The sequence below is a fragment of the Macaca fascicularis genome, chromosome 6, assembly GCF_037993035.2.
Source record: "Macaca fascicularis isolate 582-1 chromosome 6, T2T-MFA8v1.1".
In the NCBI taxonomy this organism is placed as follows: domain Eukaryota; kingdom Metazoa; phylum Chordata; class Mammalia; order Primates; family Cercopithecidae; genus Macaca; species Macaca fascicularis.
Window position 1 is genome coordinate 99511493 of NC_088380.1, and position 21346 is coordinate 99532838.

Genomic DNA, 21346 nt, shown 5'->3' on the forward strand with positions numbered 1-21346 from the left:
CCAAAACAAACTCCTTGCCTGGGGACTAGACCTGCCTTTGCAGGACCAACGAATTAGTCAAAAGATTAATTATGGTTTAGGAGTCCTGCAGCTGGAGGCTACAAGATTCTGACCCTCCCCAAATTGCTCCTGGGGATAACATCACTATTCAGAGCCTGCACTTGATGGATCAGCTGGCATCACCCAGATTGATAAACTGGCTCATCTGATCTTGTGGCCCCCACCCAGGAACTGACTCTGTGCAAGAAGACAGCTTCAAATCCCTATGATTTCATCTCCGACACAACCAGTCAGCACTTCCAACTCAGGGCCTGTCCACCACCATCCACCAAATTATTCTCAAACATGCTGATCCCCAAATGCTTACTCGGGGAGACTGATTTCGGTAATAATAAAACTCTAGTCCTCCGCACAGCCGGCTCTGCATTAATTACTCTTTTTCTATTGCAATTCCCCTGTCTTGATGAATTGGCTCTGTCTATGCAGCGGGCAAAGTGAACCCATTGGGTGATTACCTATCGAAGAAGGTGAAATGTAGAAAAAGAAACATATCTGATATAATCTACTTAAAAGCAGTAGTGGAAAGTAAGCCTTCAAATCTTTTAGATTATTTAACAAAGTACACCGTAACCATATCTTATGATTGTTAGGTTCTAAGATCAACAACTAAGGTTAAAATCATATAGTCATAGTTATTCTTGAAAAATCCTTCAAGTCACAACAGAAAGAGTCAACAAAACTGAGTCAAAATAAGCATGAGGGCCAGGCACAGTGACTCACACCTGTAATCCCAGCACTTTGGGAGGCTGAGGCAGGTGGATCACGAGGTCAGGAGATTGAAACCATCCTGGCTAACACGATGAAACCCCGTCTCTACAAAAAATACAAAAAATTAGCCGAGCATGGTGGCATGCACCTGTAATCCCACCTAAACGGGAGGCTAAGGCGGGAGAATGGCTTGAACCTGGGAGGCGGAGGTTGCAATGAGCCGAGATTGTGTCATTGCACTCCAGCCTGGGTGACAGAGCGAGACTCCGTCTCAAAAAAATAAATAAATAAAAAATGAGCATGAGGAGATCCATGCATTCACATGCCACACCCACCCTAAGACAAACCTACCCTAAGTGCTGATGTTTGTAAATTAGTTGCCTAGTCTACTGCCTCAGGCTAAATGCATGCAGAGTGCCACAATCCCCACAATATCTACAGTAAGGCATTTTCTCTCCTGTTTTTCACAATTTGTCTGATTCTTTATATTATTTGATTGTCAATATTTACTGTTTTCAGTATTCCTGCTTAAACTCCTTGCTTCTTTATTAGTATTTTGTCAAAAGTTAATGAAACTAACATTTTCTTGAGCATCTAGGATATGCCAGGCACTCTGCATAACATTTTGTACAAATCACCTTATTTAAACACTAAGCAATAAATACTTTCCTGTTGAGAATTTTGGTAGCATGCCCAAGGTTTCAATCAAGGCTACTAATTGGTGGAGCAGAGATTAATAACCAAAACCAATGGTAGTTTTATTTTAAAAGACAAGAAATTATTACAATAGATAGTTAATAAAACTTCATCACTCTGTCAACGTCCTAAACCTAAACGTATTTTTCCAATATCTTCAAGAAAAATTAGGTGTTAAGTGGGGAAGCTACAGTCACTGGGTTTGGTACTCCATTTATATTATCTCACCTAGTTCTCACAACTCTACAATCCAGGTATTGTTGTATCCACTATCCAAGCAGCAAATAGAAGTTAAGGGAGGTAAAACACTTGGCCTAGGACTGCAGAGAAAGTAAAAGGCAAAGCTAGAACAGCAGCAACTGTTCTAGTATATAGTGTATAGTGGACAGTGTATTAATACACTCCACTATAATACACTCTCCACTATAATAAGGAAATTACTTTTATCTTGCATCATTAGGTAACAATTATCTTTCTTCAAAAGCCTTTAGTAAAGTTTACAAAGTAAAGACTGCTTCGCCACTGCAAAAAGAAGGCAAATTCATGTCTTAAAGAACACCAATATTGAATTTGAAATGAATTAAATTTAAAAATTTTACTTTTAAAAATTATTTAAATTATTTCAATAGTTATTCAAATATCTTGCTATTATATAACAGGTAACTTACCTACGTATTTATTCAAAACAACTTGTGCTGCTGGAATAGCATTCATCTGGAGGATGTTGTACTGGTACAGCTCTGTTTCTCTGTTGCTTTTATCTTGTAATATTGTGCAGACCCAATATGCATAACCTAAAGCTCCTTCAGTCTTTAAAAAGCCAATGTTAACAAGCAGACATAGAATAATAAATATGTCAATAAAAATTATAATAAATAAAACAATGCACTTCAATACAATAAATATCCTAGAACACATCTCAGTGTTCTTTAAGTCAACTGTTAAAAGTACCTTTAAATGAAGAGTCTCTATGATAAAACACAGCAAAGAACATATTGAAATTACTTGTTCCAATCCTAACTAGAAGAATGAAAGAGGATAAAATGCAGAAAACAGAGCCTCGCCTGATGGGTTGGCTTTCCCCTCCTCAGCACCATTGCCAAAGGTCAAACCAAAAAAAAAAAAGAATTCTAAAACATTTTCATAAATAATCTAGAAATGTCTACCATGCCTACTCCTTATCTCATGTCTATCTTTTTCCTAGAGTCTCAGTTTCTATTTTATTAATATATGACTGCTACTATATCTATTAAATCTCAATGTCATGTCATTTCTTCACCAGCTCTTGAAAGTTGGAGAAAAAAGAAAAACGGTAGTTCTTTAATTCAAGACAACTGTTTCTAAGAAAGAATAAATAATTAAAACAACTGATGTCATTAACATCTAATACCACTATCTATTCATTTTCCTTTTCCTTTTCTTAGAGACAGAATCTTGCTCTGTTGCCCAGGGTGGAGTGAGATGGCATGATCATAGCTCACTGTATCCTGAAACTCGAGGACTCAAGCAATCCTCCTGCCTCAGCCTCCTGAGTAGCTAGGGCTACAGGTATACACCATCATACCTGGCTAATTTTTAAATTTTTTTTTTAAGACAGGGTCTTGCTATGTTGTCCAGGCTGGCCTCAACCAATCCTCCTGCCTTGGCATCCCAAATCACTGGGATTACAGGCGCAAGCCACTACGCCTAGCCCAATATCTATTCATTCCCTTAACAAGGATAATACTTTTCTCATTAATGAATACTCAAGAAGAATGTTCAGATTCTTACATGCATATTTAGTTCTGTAGTGTGCCTGAAGAGATCCATAGTGTCGTAACTTCCAACTGCCTCAGCAATAAGAGCCTACAAAAGGAAAAAAACAGACTCTTAATGTGTTTAAAAGAAAATAACAGTAATAATAAAAAATAAAACTGTCTAGAAGAACCAAAGGTTTACTAGCAGAGCTTAAAAGCAAAGTTAACCAAAGTTTTTCACTTCTATTGTTATTATTTTAACTAAATCTTCCAGTTACCTGCTAAAATAAATTATTTTTAAAACCAAAAATACTTTTAAAATTTAAAAAAAGTGATTCTGATAATCATCTAAGATCTACTGACCTAGAGCAGTACTACGCGAAGTGAGGTCCCTTGGACCAGCCTCACAATCATCACTTGGGAGCAGTTAGAATGCAAATTCTTGGGCTTCCTGGGTTCAATGGTTGACATAGAGGTTAGCATAGCAATGCCTCTGCTCCCAGATGCTACCACAGTGAATGGGAACAGGAGTTTGCCTTTCGAGCTCTGCTTGCTTCACCAATTAACTAGAATTAGGCCCAAGAGTCTAAAATACAATAAAAGATCTCTAAACCCTGATTAATAATTTTCTAATATGGGTGATGCTCCTACTCTCTGAACCAAAGCAACTGACTGCTTACTAATTCATTATAATTCCTCAACCAGGCAAGAACTTTGAGGCCACTCAGTCTAATCTCCTTTTTCAGGTGAGAAAATTAAAATCCAGAAAAGTGATATGCTAAGGTAAAAAAAAGAAAAAAAATCAGTAGGTAACAGACTCAGACTAGTAACAAAGTATCCTGATTCCTATTTGGCATTACAAAAATCTAAATTTTGGGGGAGGAGAGAATACTCATAAACAAGTGACAAATCAAATATGAAGATTTTACAGAAACCTAATACTCAAAATGATCTTTGTAAATGTGCATTTTCTTTGTACATGAGAGTTACACAATACAGTTATGGGTTTATTTTTTAGGCACAGTAATGTCAGACTGGTAAGTGTTCAGAGGCCCCCCCAAATCAGAGTTAAATCCTTACAAGCTATGTGGCCTTAGGAACGACACTTAGGATCTCTGACTTTCCATTTCCACAACTATAAAGAGAGTATAACATTAACCATATTTCAAAGAATTGATGATAGATTAACTGAAATAGTGTATACAAAGAGCTAAGCATAGTGACTGGCACAAAGTAAGTCCTCAAATGCTATCCGTTACCATTATTATCACTATTATGTATATCAGTCAGTTACTTATATCAACAAGCTTATTAGTAACTATATGTTATATATCTTACTTGTCCAATCCAGCACATTAAATAAGATGGATCAAGGGACTGGGCCATTTTGAAAGCTTCATGAGCTTGCTAGGAAAAAAAGGCAAAAAATATTACAGCAAGTCATTTTACAAACTTATTAAACCGCTTATGTTTAAAAAGCATAAAATAAGAGAATAAGTCAAACCTCTCATCATAAATATGTATGAACATAAAACTTCACTGTTTAAGCATAATTAGCAATGCTTAAAGCAGTGTTTTAACTGCACAGTTCTAGAACTCCTAGGTGCAACAGATTTCTCCCCAGGTTAGGAGTTCTGAACCCCAGCAAAAGGGGGTTCTACCTTGTAGTCTGCAGAACTTTTAACCAACCAATCATGTGCCCATTAGCTAGCCATAGGTTTGAAGGCAATGATTAAATAAGGCTATCTATTCCCCTTTCTTTTAGCTTAACTGGGAGGATAAGAACTCACAACTAATGAAGTCCTAACCAATGAAGTCCCAGACATGTATTATACTGCTACTAGAGAAGGAGTGATCAACAACATAATTGTGCATTAAGCAATGAGGAAACTTCAAAAATATCTAACTTGGACACATTAACTTTGATGCTTTTTTTTTTCTGCCACAAAAAATAACTTTTTATTACATACTGCTTTATACTATTTTCTCAATAATCTATGTATGGCAGGAAACAGTCTTATTTTTCCTGTTTTTAAAAAGTAAGCTCACGGGTAACAACTATCCCATGCTACAATAAAACCACATCCATAGCTTACTAAGACATTGTTTTATTTAAATTTTTTAAAAATTTTTATTTAATTTTTTAAAAATGTATTTTAAAATCCAAATTAATATTTTATTTAATCTATTTACAATTTTCTAAATCCAGTCTTTTTTGCAGTGACTTAATGTATCCTTGAGAATATTGTGAAAGCTTTTTGGAATGAGACTCAATATACTGGCTGAAACACAAAACAGTTCAGACGTGGTATTACCTATAGATTTGTGGAAACTTTCCAAACATGACCTATAAACATGCTCCCAATCACTTTAGTTGTAATTGCCTAATGAATAATTGCTCAAGTATGACAAATTACACTTGCTATTTAAAGAGATTAACATCTACTAAAGCCAAAATGTGAAGTACCCAAGCAAAGGTTAAATTTAAGCTTCTAGAGATTACTGTCTCCCTTGCGCTTATCCACTCCACCTCCAACACTATCTACACAGGACTTCTCTTACATGTGTACAGATAAAAAAATGCCAGATTGACTCAGAATAGAACTGTCTTAATCTCTAAATGAAAAACTAACATAATCATAAAACCACAAGTTTCTTGAAGGTCATAAAAAGGAAAATAAATCTTACACATTAATTATTCAACATAAATTGAATATCATCAATTAACTAGCATACTGAAGAGCATACTGGCTAGATAACGATATGCAAAAACATTTCTCCACAAGAAGCTAAGCTATTGAGGAGATAATAATATAGAAAATATTTTTTATTTTAAATATGACAGGCAACATATTTACCTCAATATTTTCATTTGTGAGGTATAACACTCCCAAGTTGGTCCATGCAACAGCATTCTAAAAAACATACATTTTTTTTCTTAAAATATGCCTCTTGTCTACTTGAAAGTCTCAGAAAATTAGTAATACTAAATTTTGAAGTTATTTTTTATAGACGCATAGAATACTCACAATTTGTTCTGACTGGATTGATTTGATGAAACAGTGCTGAGCAAGGGCATAATTTCCAATACCTGAAAAATACAGAACTTGATGAAACTGAACTTTGTTTGAAATACACAATCTTCTAAAAATATTGAAGTGTTACTCAATTCTCACCACTGTAACATGCAACCACACCAAGAGCATTCCAGTATAAGTGATTATTACTGTCGAGTCTCACTGCTTTTTTCAGACACTGAAAAGAAGTTAAATTAGATTAATTTTTATTTCTTGGAATAGCAGCATGTATATCAAGATATATGTGGTTTTATGTGAAAACACTATTTACTTCAAAACATCTTTGAGGAAAGCATTTAGCTTTTTAAAAAGTTTACAAAAAATTTATATAAACCATACATGTAAAGATTTCTCCAGCAACTCCTTAAGATCATTCATGTTGCTGCCTGTTTCTGCTAGATGTTTTGCTTGGCGATAATAATTAATTCCAAGATCACACCATGTATGAGACGTAGACATCAGTTTTAATGCACGACCATAACACCTATGGGAATACGAAAGTGAATGTTATGGTTTTTGTTATAATGCCTTAATTCAATTCAAATGTTATTAACTGGCAATCTTTGCAAATTACCTTCCTCCAAAGTGGAGGAGCTCATTTTTCTTTAATACTTGTTTTCCTTCTTTCTGACCTAGAAGGACTCCTAAAACATGAACATTCACTTTAGATGGTGAGACAGCATACAGACAGGTACAAGCATCCCCAGCTAGCTTCCAGAGGCAGGACACATCAGCTCGATGCTGTAGAGCACTAAAAAAAGAAACAGTGTGATTCTTATAAATTATTTATAAAAAGTATGAAGTTTATCTCCCTGATTATTACTTAAAACAGAAAAACTGTACACTAAGCACTGCGAATGCTTTACTAATCTCCTCCTAACTGAATTATATCATACCACCTCCCTAATAGGAAGGGAAGAAGAAAAGGAGAAAGGGAGGGAGGAAGGGATTACTTTAAGTGCCAGAAATTTTGTGGACACCTTTTTTTTGTACTCTTCACCATTTTTATTAGAAGTAGCAGCAATCACACAAATAAATAAATAAGTTTTCCAGGACCAATTTTCTTTTAATATTAAAATGTTAAAACTATGCTTTTTGTGTTTAAGCAATGACCAAGGCAGTAAAGTTCGTAACTCTCTTACAACTGACCATTGTAAACTCAGGTTTTTGCTTTTAGATCTTCTCTCATGCTGTGTAGTTTTGACTACGTCCCCACAAAGTTCATGAGTTGAGAACTCAATCTCCAGGGCAACAATGTTGAGAAGTAGGACCTTTAAGAGGTGATTATGTCATGAGGGCTCTGCCCCACAAATGGATTAATACTGTTATTGTAAGAATGGGTTAGTTGTCACAGGAGTGAGCTCCTGATAAAAGGGTAGGTTCAGTTCCATTTTTTTTCTCTTGCATTCTGCCCTTCTGCTGTACGATGATCCTCACCAAGATGCCAGCACCACGCTCCTGAACTTATCAGCCTCCAGAACCAAGTCAAATAAACATCTATTCTTTGTAAATTAACCAGACTGTGGTATTCTGTTATGGCAGCAAAAAAATCAATGAAGACACCTCAAATAAAATGTATCAAATATATTTGGTAAGATCTGAAAGATTTTTATAAATTTTATTTTATTTTATTTTATTTTTTATTTTTATTTTTTTTTTTTGAGACGGAGTCTCGCTCTGTCACCCAGGCTGGAGTGCAGTGGCCGGATCTCAGCTCACTGCAAGCTCCGCCTCCCGGGTTCACGCCATTCTCCTGCCTCAGCCTCCCGAGTAGCTGGGACTACAGGCGCCTGCCACCTCGCCCGGCTAAGTTTTTGTATTTTTAGTAGAGACGGGGTTTCACTGTGTTAGCCAGGATGGTCTTGATCTCCTGACCTCGTGATCCGCCCGTCTCGGCCTCCCAAAGTGCTGGGATTACAGGCTTGAGCCACCGCGCCCGGCCTAAATTTTATTTTTTAATTGGCATAACTATATATATTCATGGGGTACAGAGATTTTTTGATACATATAATGTATCATGATCATATCAGGGTAATTAGCATATTAATAATCTCAAACATTTATCATTTCTTTGTGTTAAGAATGTTCACTATCCTTCTAGCTATTTGAAACTATATATTATCGTTAACTATAGTCATTCTACAGTGCTACAGAACACTAGAACTTATTCCTTGTATCTAGCCATAATTTTGTGTCCTTTAACAAATACTACCCATATACCCCTTTCCCCTACCCTTCCCAGCTTCTAATATCCTCTGTTCTACTTTTTACTTCTATGAGATCAATTTTTTTTTTTAGCTTCCACATATGAGTAAGCACATATGGTGCTTAACTTTCTGTTCCTGGCTTATTTCATTTAACATAATGTCCTCCAGTTCTATCCAAGTTGCCTTAAATGATAGAATTTCATTCTTTTTTATGGCTGAATAGTATTCCATTGTATATAAATACCACATTTTCTTTATCCATTCATCTGTTGTTGACTATCTAGGTTGATTCCATATCTCGACTATTGTGAATAGTGCTGCAATTAACATGAGGGTACAGATGTCTCTTTGATATAATGATTTTCTTTCCTTTGGATAAGTTCCCAGTAGTGGGATTGCTGGATCATATGGTCGTTCTACTTGCAGTTTTTTGAGAAAACTCCATACAGTTCTCCACAGTGGCTATACTAGTTTGCATTCCCATAAACCATATGAGTTCCCTCTTCTCCACATCCTTGCCAGCCTTTATTTTTTGTCTTTTGAATAACAGACATCCTAACTGGGGTGAGATGATACCTTACTGTGGTTTTGATTTGCATTTTCCTGATGATTGGTGATGTTGAACATTAATACCCTGAGACCAAAAAAAAAAAAAAAAAAAAAACCAAAAATCTAAACATGAAAATCTGAAGAACTACATTTATTGATACAAGAGCAGACTGAATGAACAAGCTCAAAAAGCAAAGAGAAATATTAATTATGGTGACAGAGGGCAATTCCTTTTAGAATGAGAAAAACTTCAGCTATACATTTCTCTTCATTTTTTACTTCTCAAGATCTTATAAATAAAACATGGCAATTTCATTTAAGCCAAGTCTCAATAATCAGCTATCACAAGCTGCTATGTTACTGGCAGATGGATAAGCAGATGGAACATTTTTCATAGCCTTTTCTACTCATGGAGTCCAGCCAAAAATCATTTTCCAATGTCTTCCTAAGAAATAATATTAATTATTGTGGTCATGACTGAAAGCCTACTGAGAATCAGAAGGAAGGGCAATATGATTTGGAGTTCCTTTGCCTAAATATCTTAGCAAAATTTCTAAGATTGACAGCAAAAAATGAAAAAAGAGGGGAAAAGTAAAACAGAGGCAATTTTAACAGCCTAAATTCTTATTTTAAGTTCAATAAAAATAAAATATCTATAAATTGAAGTAACTTATATCACTCTTACACAATAATTGTGATAGTATTAATGCCTTGTAATTCTAGAAGTAAATATACATTTGGAGATAATAACTGTTTTATATGCCACCTTCTAACGGGTTATGTTACATGTTATCCAGAATAACATATCCTAGGCTCAGAAAGGCAGTATTTGTGTAGCTAAGGTACTGTCACCCAAAGGTTCACATTTACTGTTAAATACCAGTTCAAATAAAGCATGCCCTTTACACAGTAACCTTCTCTTTAGAAAGAACTATATTATGTGAGACTTGAAAAGAAGGAATAAAATTCAGTGAGATAAAAAAGGGTTAGTTTTCATTTCATATTTGGTTCATATGAAAAGCAATCCTGGAACAACCAATAAATAGAAAACAGAGAAGAAACCAAGCAGGAAAGTAGGGAAGGTAGAAGATTTTTAAGAGTTACAAAAAATTCAAATGTACATCTAACTTGTGGACTTTTGGAAGTCATCTACCACATGTAACACTTTTTCTGACCTAACGAATGAATTCACACTTCTATAAAATGCCAAATCTACTCGAAATTTTCTGATTCCTTTCTTGTTATTAGACACATCACTTTTTTCCTTCACAGTTTCTCTTCAGAAGCAATCAGATTGTCATTTCCCCTTACCTTCAACACCTACTAATAATCCTACAATTGGCTCTTACCACTGAATGTAAAGTGTATTGAGCACCTACAGCCCTATTTCCCAATTGGTTCCAATTAAAGATACTCATTTCCAGGCCTACTGAAAGAGAACACTAACACATGGTGTCAGAGCTGCTGTTCCACAAGCAGACTGCTCCTTCCTTCCTATTCTTTCCTATGCATCTAGGATGCCAGCCACTACTAAGAGCAGAAGAAATTACATCTGTTTCCCCAAGTGCAAAATTAATACAACATGTATGTTACAGAATGAATTGGCTTGTCTGTTATTCTTTATGTTTGACATTCTGAGTAATTGCTTTATCTAGCAGAATACATAAAATGATCTTCTAAATTTGGCTTCATTATAATATTACAAAAATAAACAATAAATAATAAGAATAATACGAACCAAGTAAAATATTCCAGTGCTTTTTCTATGTAGTCTACAGCTTTTCCATCAAGATAATCAACTAGAGCTTCTTTTGCCATCATAAGATGGCATTCACCCAAACCTAAAATCAGGTAAGTTTGTCACTGTTATTAAAACACATAAAACAAACACTTAAAATGAACATCAAATAAATTTATTGGTGTTATTTTAAAGCACTTTCCAGAAAATAAAACTTAATGGTATGTTATAAAATTATCTTAAAGCATGATCCTACATTGATTCAATAAGAAATTCAAATGGAAGAGTTCTGTTGGCGTAAACATGCACTAGAAGTTATTAAAAAGTTATCTACGGAACCCAAGAATTTCCTTGTTTTTGGGCAAGTTACTTACCTGGTAAAACTTTGGCTACAAAAATGCGGATATTATCTGTATGTTACTCTCCATCATATTACTACTTATTAACTATTGTGAAACAAGATATGATCTTTTTATATTAAAATCTGTATAGCAAGCTATACTATAAGAATTAAATGAAATAGTGATTTCCTAAAGTGCCTAGTAAAGATTTCATAAATGTGAGTTCTCCTTCTCTTGAGGAAAGAGTTTTACAAAATTAAAAAAAAAGTTTCAAGCCCTAAGTTATTTGTCACTTATAATATACTATTTACACTATTTATGTGCTCACTTCAGCGGCACATATACCAAAACTTGAATGATAAAAAGAAGATTAGCATGGCTACTGAGCAAGGATGACACAAAAATTCGTAAAGTGTTCCTTAAAAAAAAAAAAAAAAAAAAAAAAAAAAACAGAAAATAAAAAACAGTTTCTTTAAAAAAAAGAAGGAGGAAAGGGAGGAGAGTAAGCACATATAATGAGCTCCCAGTTTTTTAATACAATCATTAAAAATGTAGGTTATATCTGGATGGTGGTATTTTATTTTATACTACCAAAAATAGATAACTATAAAACAAAGCAAGATGTCTCTAAAGTTTAAAAAAATTTTAATGAGCTTATATAACTTACAAAGTAATGAAAGGTATTAAGATATTCTGGAGACATAATGAATTAATTATCAAAATGTAAGAATAGGGAAACATGTTTCAGAGATCGTTTTTTAGATCTAATAGTTATACTGTTTGTCTACAAGTTAAATCTCTATCATATTACTATTTATTAACTTATGAAACAAGATTTGATCTTTTTATATTCAAATTTATATAAGTTATACTGTAAGAGGTTCATACTGGATGCTTGCTGTTGACTAAAGAAGTCCTTTTTTCACGTTATTCAATACATTTAGGCAGGAAATCTACTCAAAGATTTTATACTTCAGGATCATAAAAGTCAAAGGAGCTATTAAAAATTAATTACCTTTTAAAGCAGGCACATAATCTTCTGTCTTTTTAACGATCATCTGGTATTGAGCTACAGCCTCCTTATATTTGCCTAGGATCTGCTGTATTGCTGCAACCTTAAACACACTGTATGTGGATTCTGGGTTCAGCTCACTGGCTTTCGTGAAGGACTTCAAAGCTGTTGTGTAGCCTCCTCTGCTTAAGTATGCCTCTCCTAATGATTCCCAACAATTGAAGTCCTTTGGGTCTGCTCTTAGTGCTGCCTGTAAACTAAAATTTTAAAAAACCGTAAGAGAACTAAAAGTTATGGAACTATCTCCAAATCTGAAAGGAAAATATAAAATAAATAATTCAAGTAATTGAATTGCATACATATCTGTGGCTCCTTCTACTTATAAAAGTGCTATTTAAAGTAGGTAAATCTGTTCCTTTTATGATTAATTTTTTTAATACTAAGAAATGTTTTAATTTTGGAACAAATAAGAATAAAATGCTTTTTTTGAAAAAGTGCTGAACAAAATTTCTTTTCCTTGATTATCTCGAAGAACTCGAGTTTTCTATCCTACCAGGACAGGTGTCCATCTCAGTTTGTCTCATCAGTCCATAATCCCCCACCAGCAATCCTTTTACCAAACAGAAATACCACAGTTTAAATACGGAAACAATAGGCATGCTTTAAATATCTGATCAAATTCCATTTCCGTGAAAATGCCTGTACTCTAGATACTAACATAAACCAGAAACAAGTTTATCTTGATCCAAATACATTTATTTACAAAGTACTGTTCAAACCAAATGACTCAAATTGATCATATATGAGCTGCTCCCAATGCCCTTGAGGCAGCCAAATGTCTCCCTTGCCAAAAACAATGTATGTCAGCAGAACAATAAAGATATGTACCTCAGCTTCTCATCACTAAAACTTCTATTGAGAACTACTATACATATTTATTAAGACTTCAATTCACTAATCTGGCTATCTCCTCAACAACAGGACATCATGTAATCCATCTCTGCAATTCCACTGCCCTATAGACAATAAACACCGATCAATCATAAAGAGACAATCGGTAAAGTTCATTTGGGGTATAAATAATGCTTAATTTAAGGAACGTTATGCTTGTCTAACATAGTTTAAATACAATAAGGTGCCTTACTCAGCCACTGCTTGAGAATGCTGGCCAGCTTTCAAATAGTATAGTCCTCGCCTAAGCCAGGCCCATTTTGCCGTTCCAGCACTTGCCTTTTGAGTTACTGTTGTTAGGATAGCTAAAGCAGTTTCCTAATGAGAAGAAAATACTAATATTAGATATTTGAACATTATAAAAAGAACGCTCATGTAAAGTACACAAATATATTTTCATTTCCCACTTCTGATTTCTTAAACTTACACTGGTATACGCCAAACTACAGTTTCAACGATAACTCGTTAGTAATTTAATATCTGCCAATGGAAAAAAATTTTACTTATAGAAGTGAAAATATTTATATTGCACCTATAGAAAAAAAACTAATAACTTTCAAATATACATATATAAAAATATTTTCATTTATATACTCAGGATAAAAAAACAAAAAGCAAAAGTGGTTATTAGACATACCATATCTTCAAGCTCCACACTTAAGTCAACCGCTGCAGCTCCAGATTCAGCATCAGTGTCATCTAATTCAAAGGCTTTCCTATAACATCCACGAGCTCTGTTTTTATCTCCCACCACATCTCTATAATAATGACCTAAATAGCAGAAAACTTTGCCCATATATGTATCCAGTCTTGCAGCCTTTGAAATAAATATTGATAATACCAGGATATTAAAAGTTCATTTAATGAATATCTTTACAAATACAGAAGATAAATACACAGATTAAAGAAAAAAGAAATAATTTCATTAAACATACAAAAATATGCCAAAAATCCTTTAATGTAAGATTTAAAACAGACAGGAAAGCTGTCCCTCACTGCTTATAGAAAGTAAACGGAAGTATAAAAATATTTTCTTTTTTGGTAAAGGAAATGTGAAATTAGAGCTGCTACTGAATTAATCTGCTCTTACAAGTCAAGATAAGAATGCACGACTTATAGATGTGAAACATCTAAAAAAACAGGAATTTAAACATCTAACTTGTATGCTCATAAAACTACAGTGAAAATTACCTAAAAAGTGTTGTTTACCAGAGATAATTATGTCTCATTTTCTAGAACACATGCTTTTTAAAAAGTAACTTTTACATTTTATGTTTTAATTTTTTCCTTGAAAACCCATATAACACCATCACAAAACCTTACGTACGAAAGATAAAGCACAAAAAACAGTTCAGTAAGGAGCAACTGTAACTAACTTATATGATTATTATTTATGATTTTATAATGCCATTTCAACTAGGAATTGAATTGCAGCACTTGCTTTACCTTCAGAAAGTGGGTAAGAGCCTTTGTTTTATCTTTTCTTGTCTCTTCACCCATGAACCAGTATGTTAATCCAAGTTGGTAATGATATTCTGCAACTTCAGTATCTTTCTCAAGAGCTGTCTGAAAACTAAGTCACCAAAGGGTAATAAAAAGAAAGAGTAAAATAAATACACACACACACACACACACACACAAAATATAGGCAACTCCTAGTTGGAACAATCAAAGTTTGAGTGATTCAGAGGTGCCAAATTAGAAACGAATCATTACTTTAGGATTTATATTATCACCAGGAAAGAAGTGATTTGTTTTTGAAGAAGAGGAGCTTAAAAAAGCACAGTGGCCTTTTAGCACTACCATGTGCTAAGTGTTCAGACTATACTGAACATTACATCTGCTTAGTGAACACGATGATCAGCTAATTAGATTTTTTTTTTTTTTTTTTGAGTCCGAGTCTCGCTCTGTCACCCAGGCTGGAGTGCAGTGGAATGGTCCTGGCTCACTGCAATCTCCACCTCCCAGGTTCAAGCAATTCTCGTGCCTCAGCCTCCTGAATAGCTGGGACTACAGGCATGTGCTACCACACCCAGCTACTTTTTGTATTTTTAGTAGAGATGGCGTTTTGTCATGTTGCCCAGGCTGGTCTTGAACTCCTGGGCTTAAGAGATCACCTGCCTTGGCCTCCCAAAGTGCTGGGATTACAGGTGTGAGCCACCATGCCCAGCCAAGATCAGCTAATTAGATTTGAAACTCCTCATGTAATTTTTTATAGCTACTATACAACATGCTAAATACATTTCTTAAAAATACTAAAACTTAAAAGCCTACAAAGATCAAATTCATACAAAATCAAATCTTCATCAAGCCTACTCATTTTGAATTTTTGAGAAACACAAAAAAACTAAGATGTAAATGGTTCTATGAGCAATCTATATATCCTTACCATTTTTCTGCTTGTAGATAGTCCTTTTTAGTGAAATGAATCAAAGCCTCAAGGGCATGAACTTCAGCTAGGTCAGGGTAAGAAGAGAGAAGGTCTTCCATAATCTATAAAGTAGATACCTGTCAATTCTATACCCAAATAAAAATGACTTTTAACTCAAAAAATGCTCAGTTTGAATAAAAAAGCCAACCTTTGTAGCTTCATCTAATGAACCTTTGTTCCGATAGGCCAAGCTTTTGAGAACCAAAAGTCCTGGGATATTATCTGCATCAGAAATCTAGAAAATAATTGTGAAGAACTGCTATAAATCTTCAACACAACCACAGCAATGTTTGCTTTAATTAAAGAATGAACACAGAAAAGCAGGATCCTAATAGAATAAAGAAATAGAGGTCCTGATTTCTATCACTACTAACACATCTTCACTCTTTATAACCTTTTTATTAGGGAAAATCTCATATACATAAAAAATTACAGAAACTAGTATAATAAACCCACATGTACCCATCATCCAGCCACAAAACCACAAACTCACAAGCAATCATTCTTTTCATCTATACCTCCACCAATTTTACCACACTTCTGCTCAGATTATTTTGACACAAATCCCAGATATTGTAACTTTTTATCTGTAATACTTCAGTATCTATATCTAAAAGTTCATTTCTAAGTTACATAACCACATTACCATTACTATACTTAAAGAAAACCAACAAACATCCTTAACATCATCAAATTTCTCACTTGTCTCATAAAATATTTGAACAATTTTAAAAATCAAAATCCAAAGAAGATATATATATTTCAACTGACTGATATGCCTTAAGTCTATTTTAATCAATAAGGCCCCCTTCCTCTTTTTTTTCTTCCTTACAATTTAACTGTTGAAAAATATGGCCTATTTGTCACAGTTTCTTAGAGTCTGGATTTTGCTAAATATATTCTCAAGGTGTTTAACATGTTCCTTGGTTCCCTGTATTTTCTGTATATGAGTAGTTGGGTTTAGAGGTTTGAAGATTCCCAATGACACCTTAGGTCTTCAGGTGTATTTGCATTTGTTTGTGTTTGATTGTCTTTTTTTGTTTGTTTTTTTTTTGTTTGTTTGTTTTTTTTTTTGAGACAGAGTCTTGCTTCAATGCCCAGGCTGGAGTGCAATGGTGTGATCTTGACTTGCAACTTCTGCTTTCTGGCTTCAAGTGATTCTCCTGCCTCAGCCTCCCAAGTAGCTGGGATTACAGGTGTGCACCACCAAGCCTGACTAATTTTTGTATTTTTAGTAGAGATGGGGTTTCACCATATTGGCCAGGCTGGTCTTAAACTCCTGACCTCAAGTGATCCGCCTGCCTCGGCCTCCCAAAGTGTTGGGATTAGAGGAATGAGCCACTGTGCTCAGCCTGATTGTCTTTTTGTGATGTTAGTAGCCACTAACCCTTGACACCTAGATCTGTTAATTCACTGAGGATTGCAAAATGGTGATTTTCTGTCATCTTCTCTTATTAGACAGAATAATTCAACAGACACATTTCTCCTCCCTTCATTATTTCATTATCCTGAGGAATGATTCAGATAGAAAAGGCAGGATAAATGCCTTTATTCTTCACAGTTGGGTTTTTAGCATCCTCCCAAAGATTTGTTTTCTTGAGGACATTTGCTGATTTTTTGTTTTCTGTATCATCATGAACACATGCATTTAACATATTTGATGTGTTTCAATATACCACATTAGTAATGCCCTCTTTAGCCAGTAAGAATCTCTTTATGCTAGCTCCTGAGCCCTTTTGTAGTCTGAGCCCTTTTATAGTTTCTTGCTTTCTAGCATGACAAGGTGTTCTTGGTTCATCTTGTACACTTCCTATCTCAGACCTAGACTCTGCTAGTTCTCCAAACTAGTAGTCGTATGTCTTTTTGTAAAAATATTATTTGAAAAACCTTTATAAAGCATTCACACAAAATACACTATTGGTGGGATAGCAAAAAGAAAACAAGAAAATATTAATTCTTGAAGGATGCTGACAACGGTTCTGATTTGAAAGAAATATTATGAAATACAAAGCCCTTTGAAATATATAAAACTGATTTAAAAACTCAATTTTAATTTTAAACCAGTAATAGTCTTTACCTGACAAAAAATCTTTAGGGCATAATGTTATAATTTTTAATTTACCAGTTATAGATTTTTTTAGTATGGAATTTCAAATTGCTTGAACTCAAAACACTAAGAAATTGTTTTCATTATGAAATATCAATCTTTCTTTGAATGAAACAAACATTCTCTACCATGAAGCTAACAGTGTCCTTAATTATTCTGGTCAAATCTGCAGAATATTTCCTGGAGGAAAAAATTTAGAATCTCAAATTAATAATAATCAAGTAGCAATAACCTAAGAGGGCAACAGGAAGAAAGGAGAATGAGGTCTAGAACTAAAGAAATAGTCTTGTATGATAAGTACTGTAAGTCCTTAATCAAAAGGCAAACAAATCACTCTAGAAGTGCCCAAATGTATGAATGACTTATGAAAGTGCAGATGTGGTGAATTCATACCTCTAACACAAAATCTGTATAAGTAAATATTCGTGGTAGGCATAGAATGGTTGTTGCCTGGTTGACTGGAAACTAACTACAGTTGAAGAAACAAACTTGGTAAGACTACCTGATCAAGAGTACGAATTGCTTCCTCTGAAGAGTCATAATCTGAGAGTTTAATCAAAGCCTCTGCTTTCAAACGAAGACAAAGATTCCTCTGATAAAGACGGTCACCAGACGCACCAAGATTATCTATGATCTTCAGAGCTGACAAAATTAAGGGTATCCAAATGAAAACAGCCATATCACTTCAGTTTTTTTTCTTTTTTAAGGATGACATATAATAAATTGCAGACACAATAAGCATAAATTTCCAAAACAATATACATGAAGAATAACTCAAAGTTAAATATAAATTCTTCCCTGAATTCCTTATGGAAAGACCTGAATTTAAAACAGAGCATACCTGAATTTAAAACCTCTATCTTCACACAACATATAATAAAACTGAACATCCTAAAAAATGACAATGACTATCTATATCTGCTAAGCAATAAAGGTTAGCCCATAACCAAAGCACCTGTAACAAATATAAGAAATAAAGATACTGGAAGGGGAAAGCAGCTGAATTAGAATGGACCAAGGTGAACTATTTCTCAGTGACAGAGGGCAAGCTACCAGGTGGGTCAGAAACAGTGAACCACTTTCATGATTTCCTGTCCCCACTCCTCACCCTGTCACATTCAAATAGGCTTCCAAGATACCTAAGGTTTCCCCTCTCTATATCCGAGAAATTAAAAACTCGTATGTCTTGGACATACCAGAAACTTCCTTGTTACAAAGACAGAGGACCTCCACACCAAAGCCTAAACTGACTATGTCGATATTCCAAATGCAAGAAAATGTTGCTAAATATTCATTGCCAGTTTAAAAATAAACACACTAGTATACACATATGCAGACTTTTATTTAACCTCAGTGAAATTAAAATTAGCAATTTAAAATACAAAATATAGCATTTTGGTTTTTAAAATCACTATCTTTGTCCTTTAAGATAAAAACAAATAGGGTTGGTCACCCTTATGTGTCAACCCAAAAGGTATCAAAAATACCTTGACTGCATGAAAGAATAGCTTCTTTAGGTCTATGCATTTTGACTTGGGCTTCTGCCAGATGATACCATCCACTTGTGCAGACAGGGCTTTCCTTTAACCCTAAAAGGATAAAAACAACCACAAAAACCAAGGTTTCTGTGACTACATAGATGAATGGCACCATTGCCTACTCTCTAAATCAGACTCCTCCCCTCTTCATCTCTGGTATCTTATCAGTCACAAAGTCACACTGATTCTCTGCCTCAATTCATTCCCCTCCACACATTTTTCTCCATCTCTACCAACACCACTTCAGTTCAACTCAACCATCTTTATCCCAAATCACGGCAAGTGCTTGCCATCCACCCCAGTGCATTCTTTACACTGTAGCTAGAATATCTCTAAAAATACAAATCAGATTATAACATTCCCCTGCTAAAAATCTTTTACTGATTCCCCACTGTTGTCAGGATAATGTGCAACCTACTTACCAAGGTTTAGCTAGGCCCTTCTACTATTTCACTTGTTGTCCCCTCCTGCGCATACACTTCATTCTCAAACCCTGGTGAACTACCTGCAGTTCTCTGAACAACAGCCTCTCAGTTCAGGCTATTTCACAGATTCATCTCTGCCTAAAATGTTCCTTCCATTCTCTTAAACTACCTACCTGGCTTGTATTTACCATTCAGATCTATAATTTGAATGTAGGTTCTTCCAGAAACATCATACCTAATAAGAATAAATTAAAGCCTAGGTTCCTAAGGCATATATATCTACATATATGCCTTCCTGCCTTCCTGCCTGCCTTCCTCCCTCCCTCTCTCTTTTCTTTTCTCTTCTCTTTGCTTTTCTCTTTCTTTTCTTTCACTTTTTTTCTTTTCCTTTTCTTTTCTTTATATATAGATATCCCTATTTTACAAATGAAAACACTGACACACAGAAAGTTTAATGAACTCTTCTGAGGTTTTGAAATTAGTGATTAGCAGAGTCAAAGTTCAAATCTAAGCAGAGTTCAAGGTATGTAGGTACATTTTTTCCCTTCCACCTTAGATATACATTCCTTAAAGAAAGGCTCAAAGATAAATGCTTACTGACTGAATAATAATTATACTTCATGTTACATGCCATACACTGTACATTTACCTTCTGTTAGGTTCCTAACAGCATCTTCATACTTTTTGTTTTGCAGTGCTTTAATGCCTAAGCCAATGAGGCCTGGACCACTTTTTGAATCCATTTCCACTAATCTACAACAATACTGCTGTCCCTCATCAGTAAGATTTCCTGGAATTAAAAGAAAAGGTTATTTGTGTGTGTGTGTGTGTGTGTGTGTGTGTGTGTATATATATATATACATATATATACACATATATATCAAGTTTCTAAATGCCCAAACCCATATTCTTAAATCTCAGAATCTGCCTTTATATTCTTATGCATCCTTCACCACATGCTGATTCCAGAAATTCAAAAATTAAATAGACCAGCAAATGCAGAAAATATTAACGCTTAAATTAAAAAATGATGCTTTTTTATCTTCTTAAATACTGGAAGTAGAAACCACTTTAGGATTTCAGACAAGAAACCTGCTACTTGCCAGTAGACTAAGTCACATAGCCTACTGCTTGCCAGCTGTAACAATTTTGATTGTTAAATGAAGGAACCCTTGTCAAAGCAGAGTATCTTCCTCAAGTTCTCTTCCTAGGCAACCACGCACTGCTAGAGACATGGCAGTCAGATCCAGTGGACTCTTCCAGCATCCAAGGATCACAAGATAGGCGGGTTACTCATCAGGACACTGCACAAAGACTTAGTCACATTCCGCTTAAGTCTACAAATTCACCAGTACATTTCCACATTTTTCTAAGACAATTTTTTTCTACATAAGTGAATTGTGACACTTATGAAATAGTCATCCAATGCCTACATTTATTTTATTTTCAAATTTATTTTGGTAAAATAGTTTAGAAAACTTTATATATTTTGTAATATTTCCATTTTCTCCAATCTCAATCCCAGAAAAGCTTAAAAACAAACAAAAATTGGAATTTCTATTTTTAGAATAAATTGTGAATAGCATTCACAACTTTAAGAAATCATTTAATCATATAGGAGAATTCTTAAAAAGACAGACTACAACTTGAAGCAATAAATATGGGGGAAAAAAATTCCTGAAAACAAAGATCCAATGCTTTAATAACCATATAAAACATATAAGCCCAAACCACATGTAGAACATTGTTTCAGTCACAGATGTCAAAGGT

The 21346-nt window shown here is 34.5% G+C and overlaps 1 protein-coding gene and 1 non-coding gene across 4 annotated transcripts in view; one reads left to right on the top strand and one right to left on the bottom strand.

The window, feature by feature from the left end:
* SKIC3 (SKI3 subunit of superkiller complex) overlaps nt 1–21346 on the bottom strand; it is a 92188-nt gene that overhangs the window by 46726 nt on the left and 24116 nt on the right. For all 3 annotated transcript variants that reach the window (XM_005557399.4, XM_045394027.2, XM_073993885.1), the window contains 18 exons: nt 20226–20366; nt 19101–19202; nt 18116–18255; nt 15655–15741; nt 15465–15568; nt 14522–14648; nt 13713–13892; nt 13269–13393; nt 12128–12381; nt 10772–10874; nt 6852–7028; nt 6617–6761; nt 6377–6455; nt 6230–6291; nt 6059–6115; nt 4539–4607; nt 3235–3309; nt 2133–2274 (listed from right to left, as the gene is read on the bottom strand). In XM_005557399.4, the coding sequence (XP_005557456.3) occupies nt 2133–2274; nt 3235–3309; nt 4539–4607; nt 6059–6115; nt 6230–6291; nt 6377–6455; nt 6617–6761; nt 6852–7028; nt 10772–10874; nt 12128–12381; nt 13269–13393; nt 13713–13892; nt 14522–14648; nt 15465–15568; nt 15655–15741; nt 18116–18255; nt 19101–19202; nt 20226–20366 (2169 nt within the window). The remainder of the gene's footprint in view (nt 1–2132; nt 2275–3234; nt 3310–4538; nt 4608–6058; nt 6116–6229; nt 6292–6376; nt 6456–6616; nt 6762–6851; nt 7029–10771; nt 10875–12127; nt 12382–13268; nt 13394–13712; nt 13893–14521; nt 14649–15464; nt 15569–15654; nt 15742–18115; nt 18256–19100; nt 19203–20225; nt 20367–21346) is intronic.
* Nucleotides 11433–11539, top strand: LOC123574226 (U6 spliceosomal RNA). Its single transcript, XR_006699117.2, has one exon. It is a non-coding gene; the product is annotated as a U6 spliceosomal RNA (small nuclear RNA).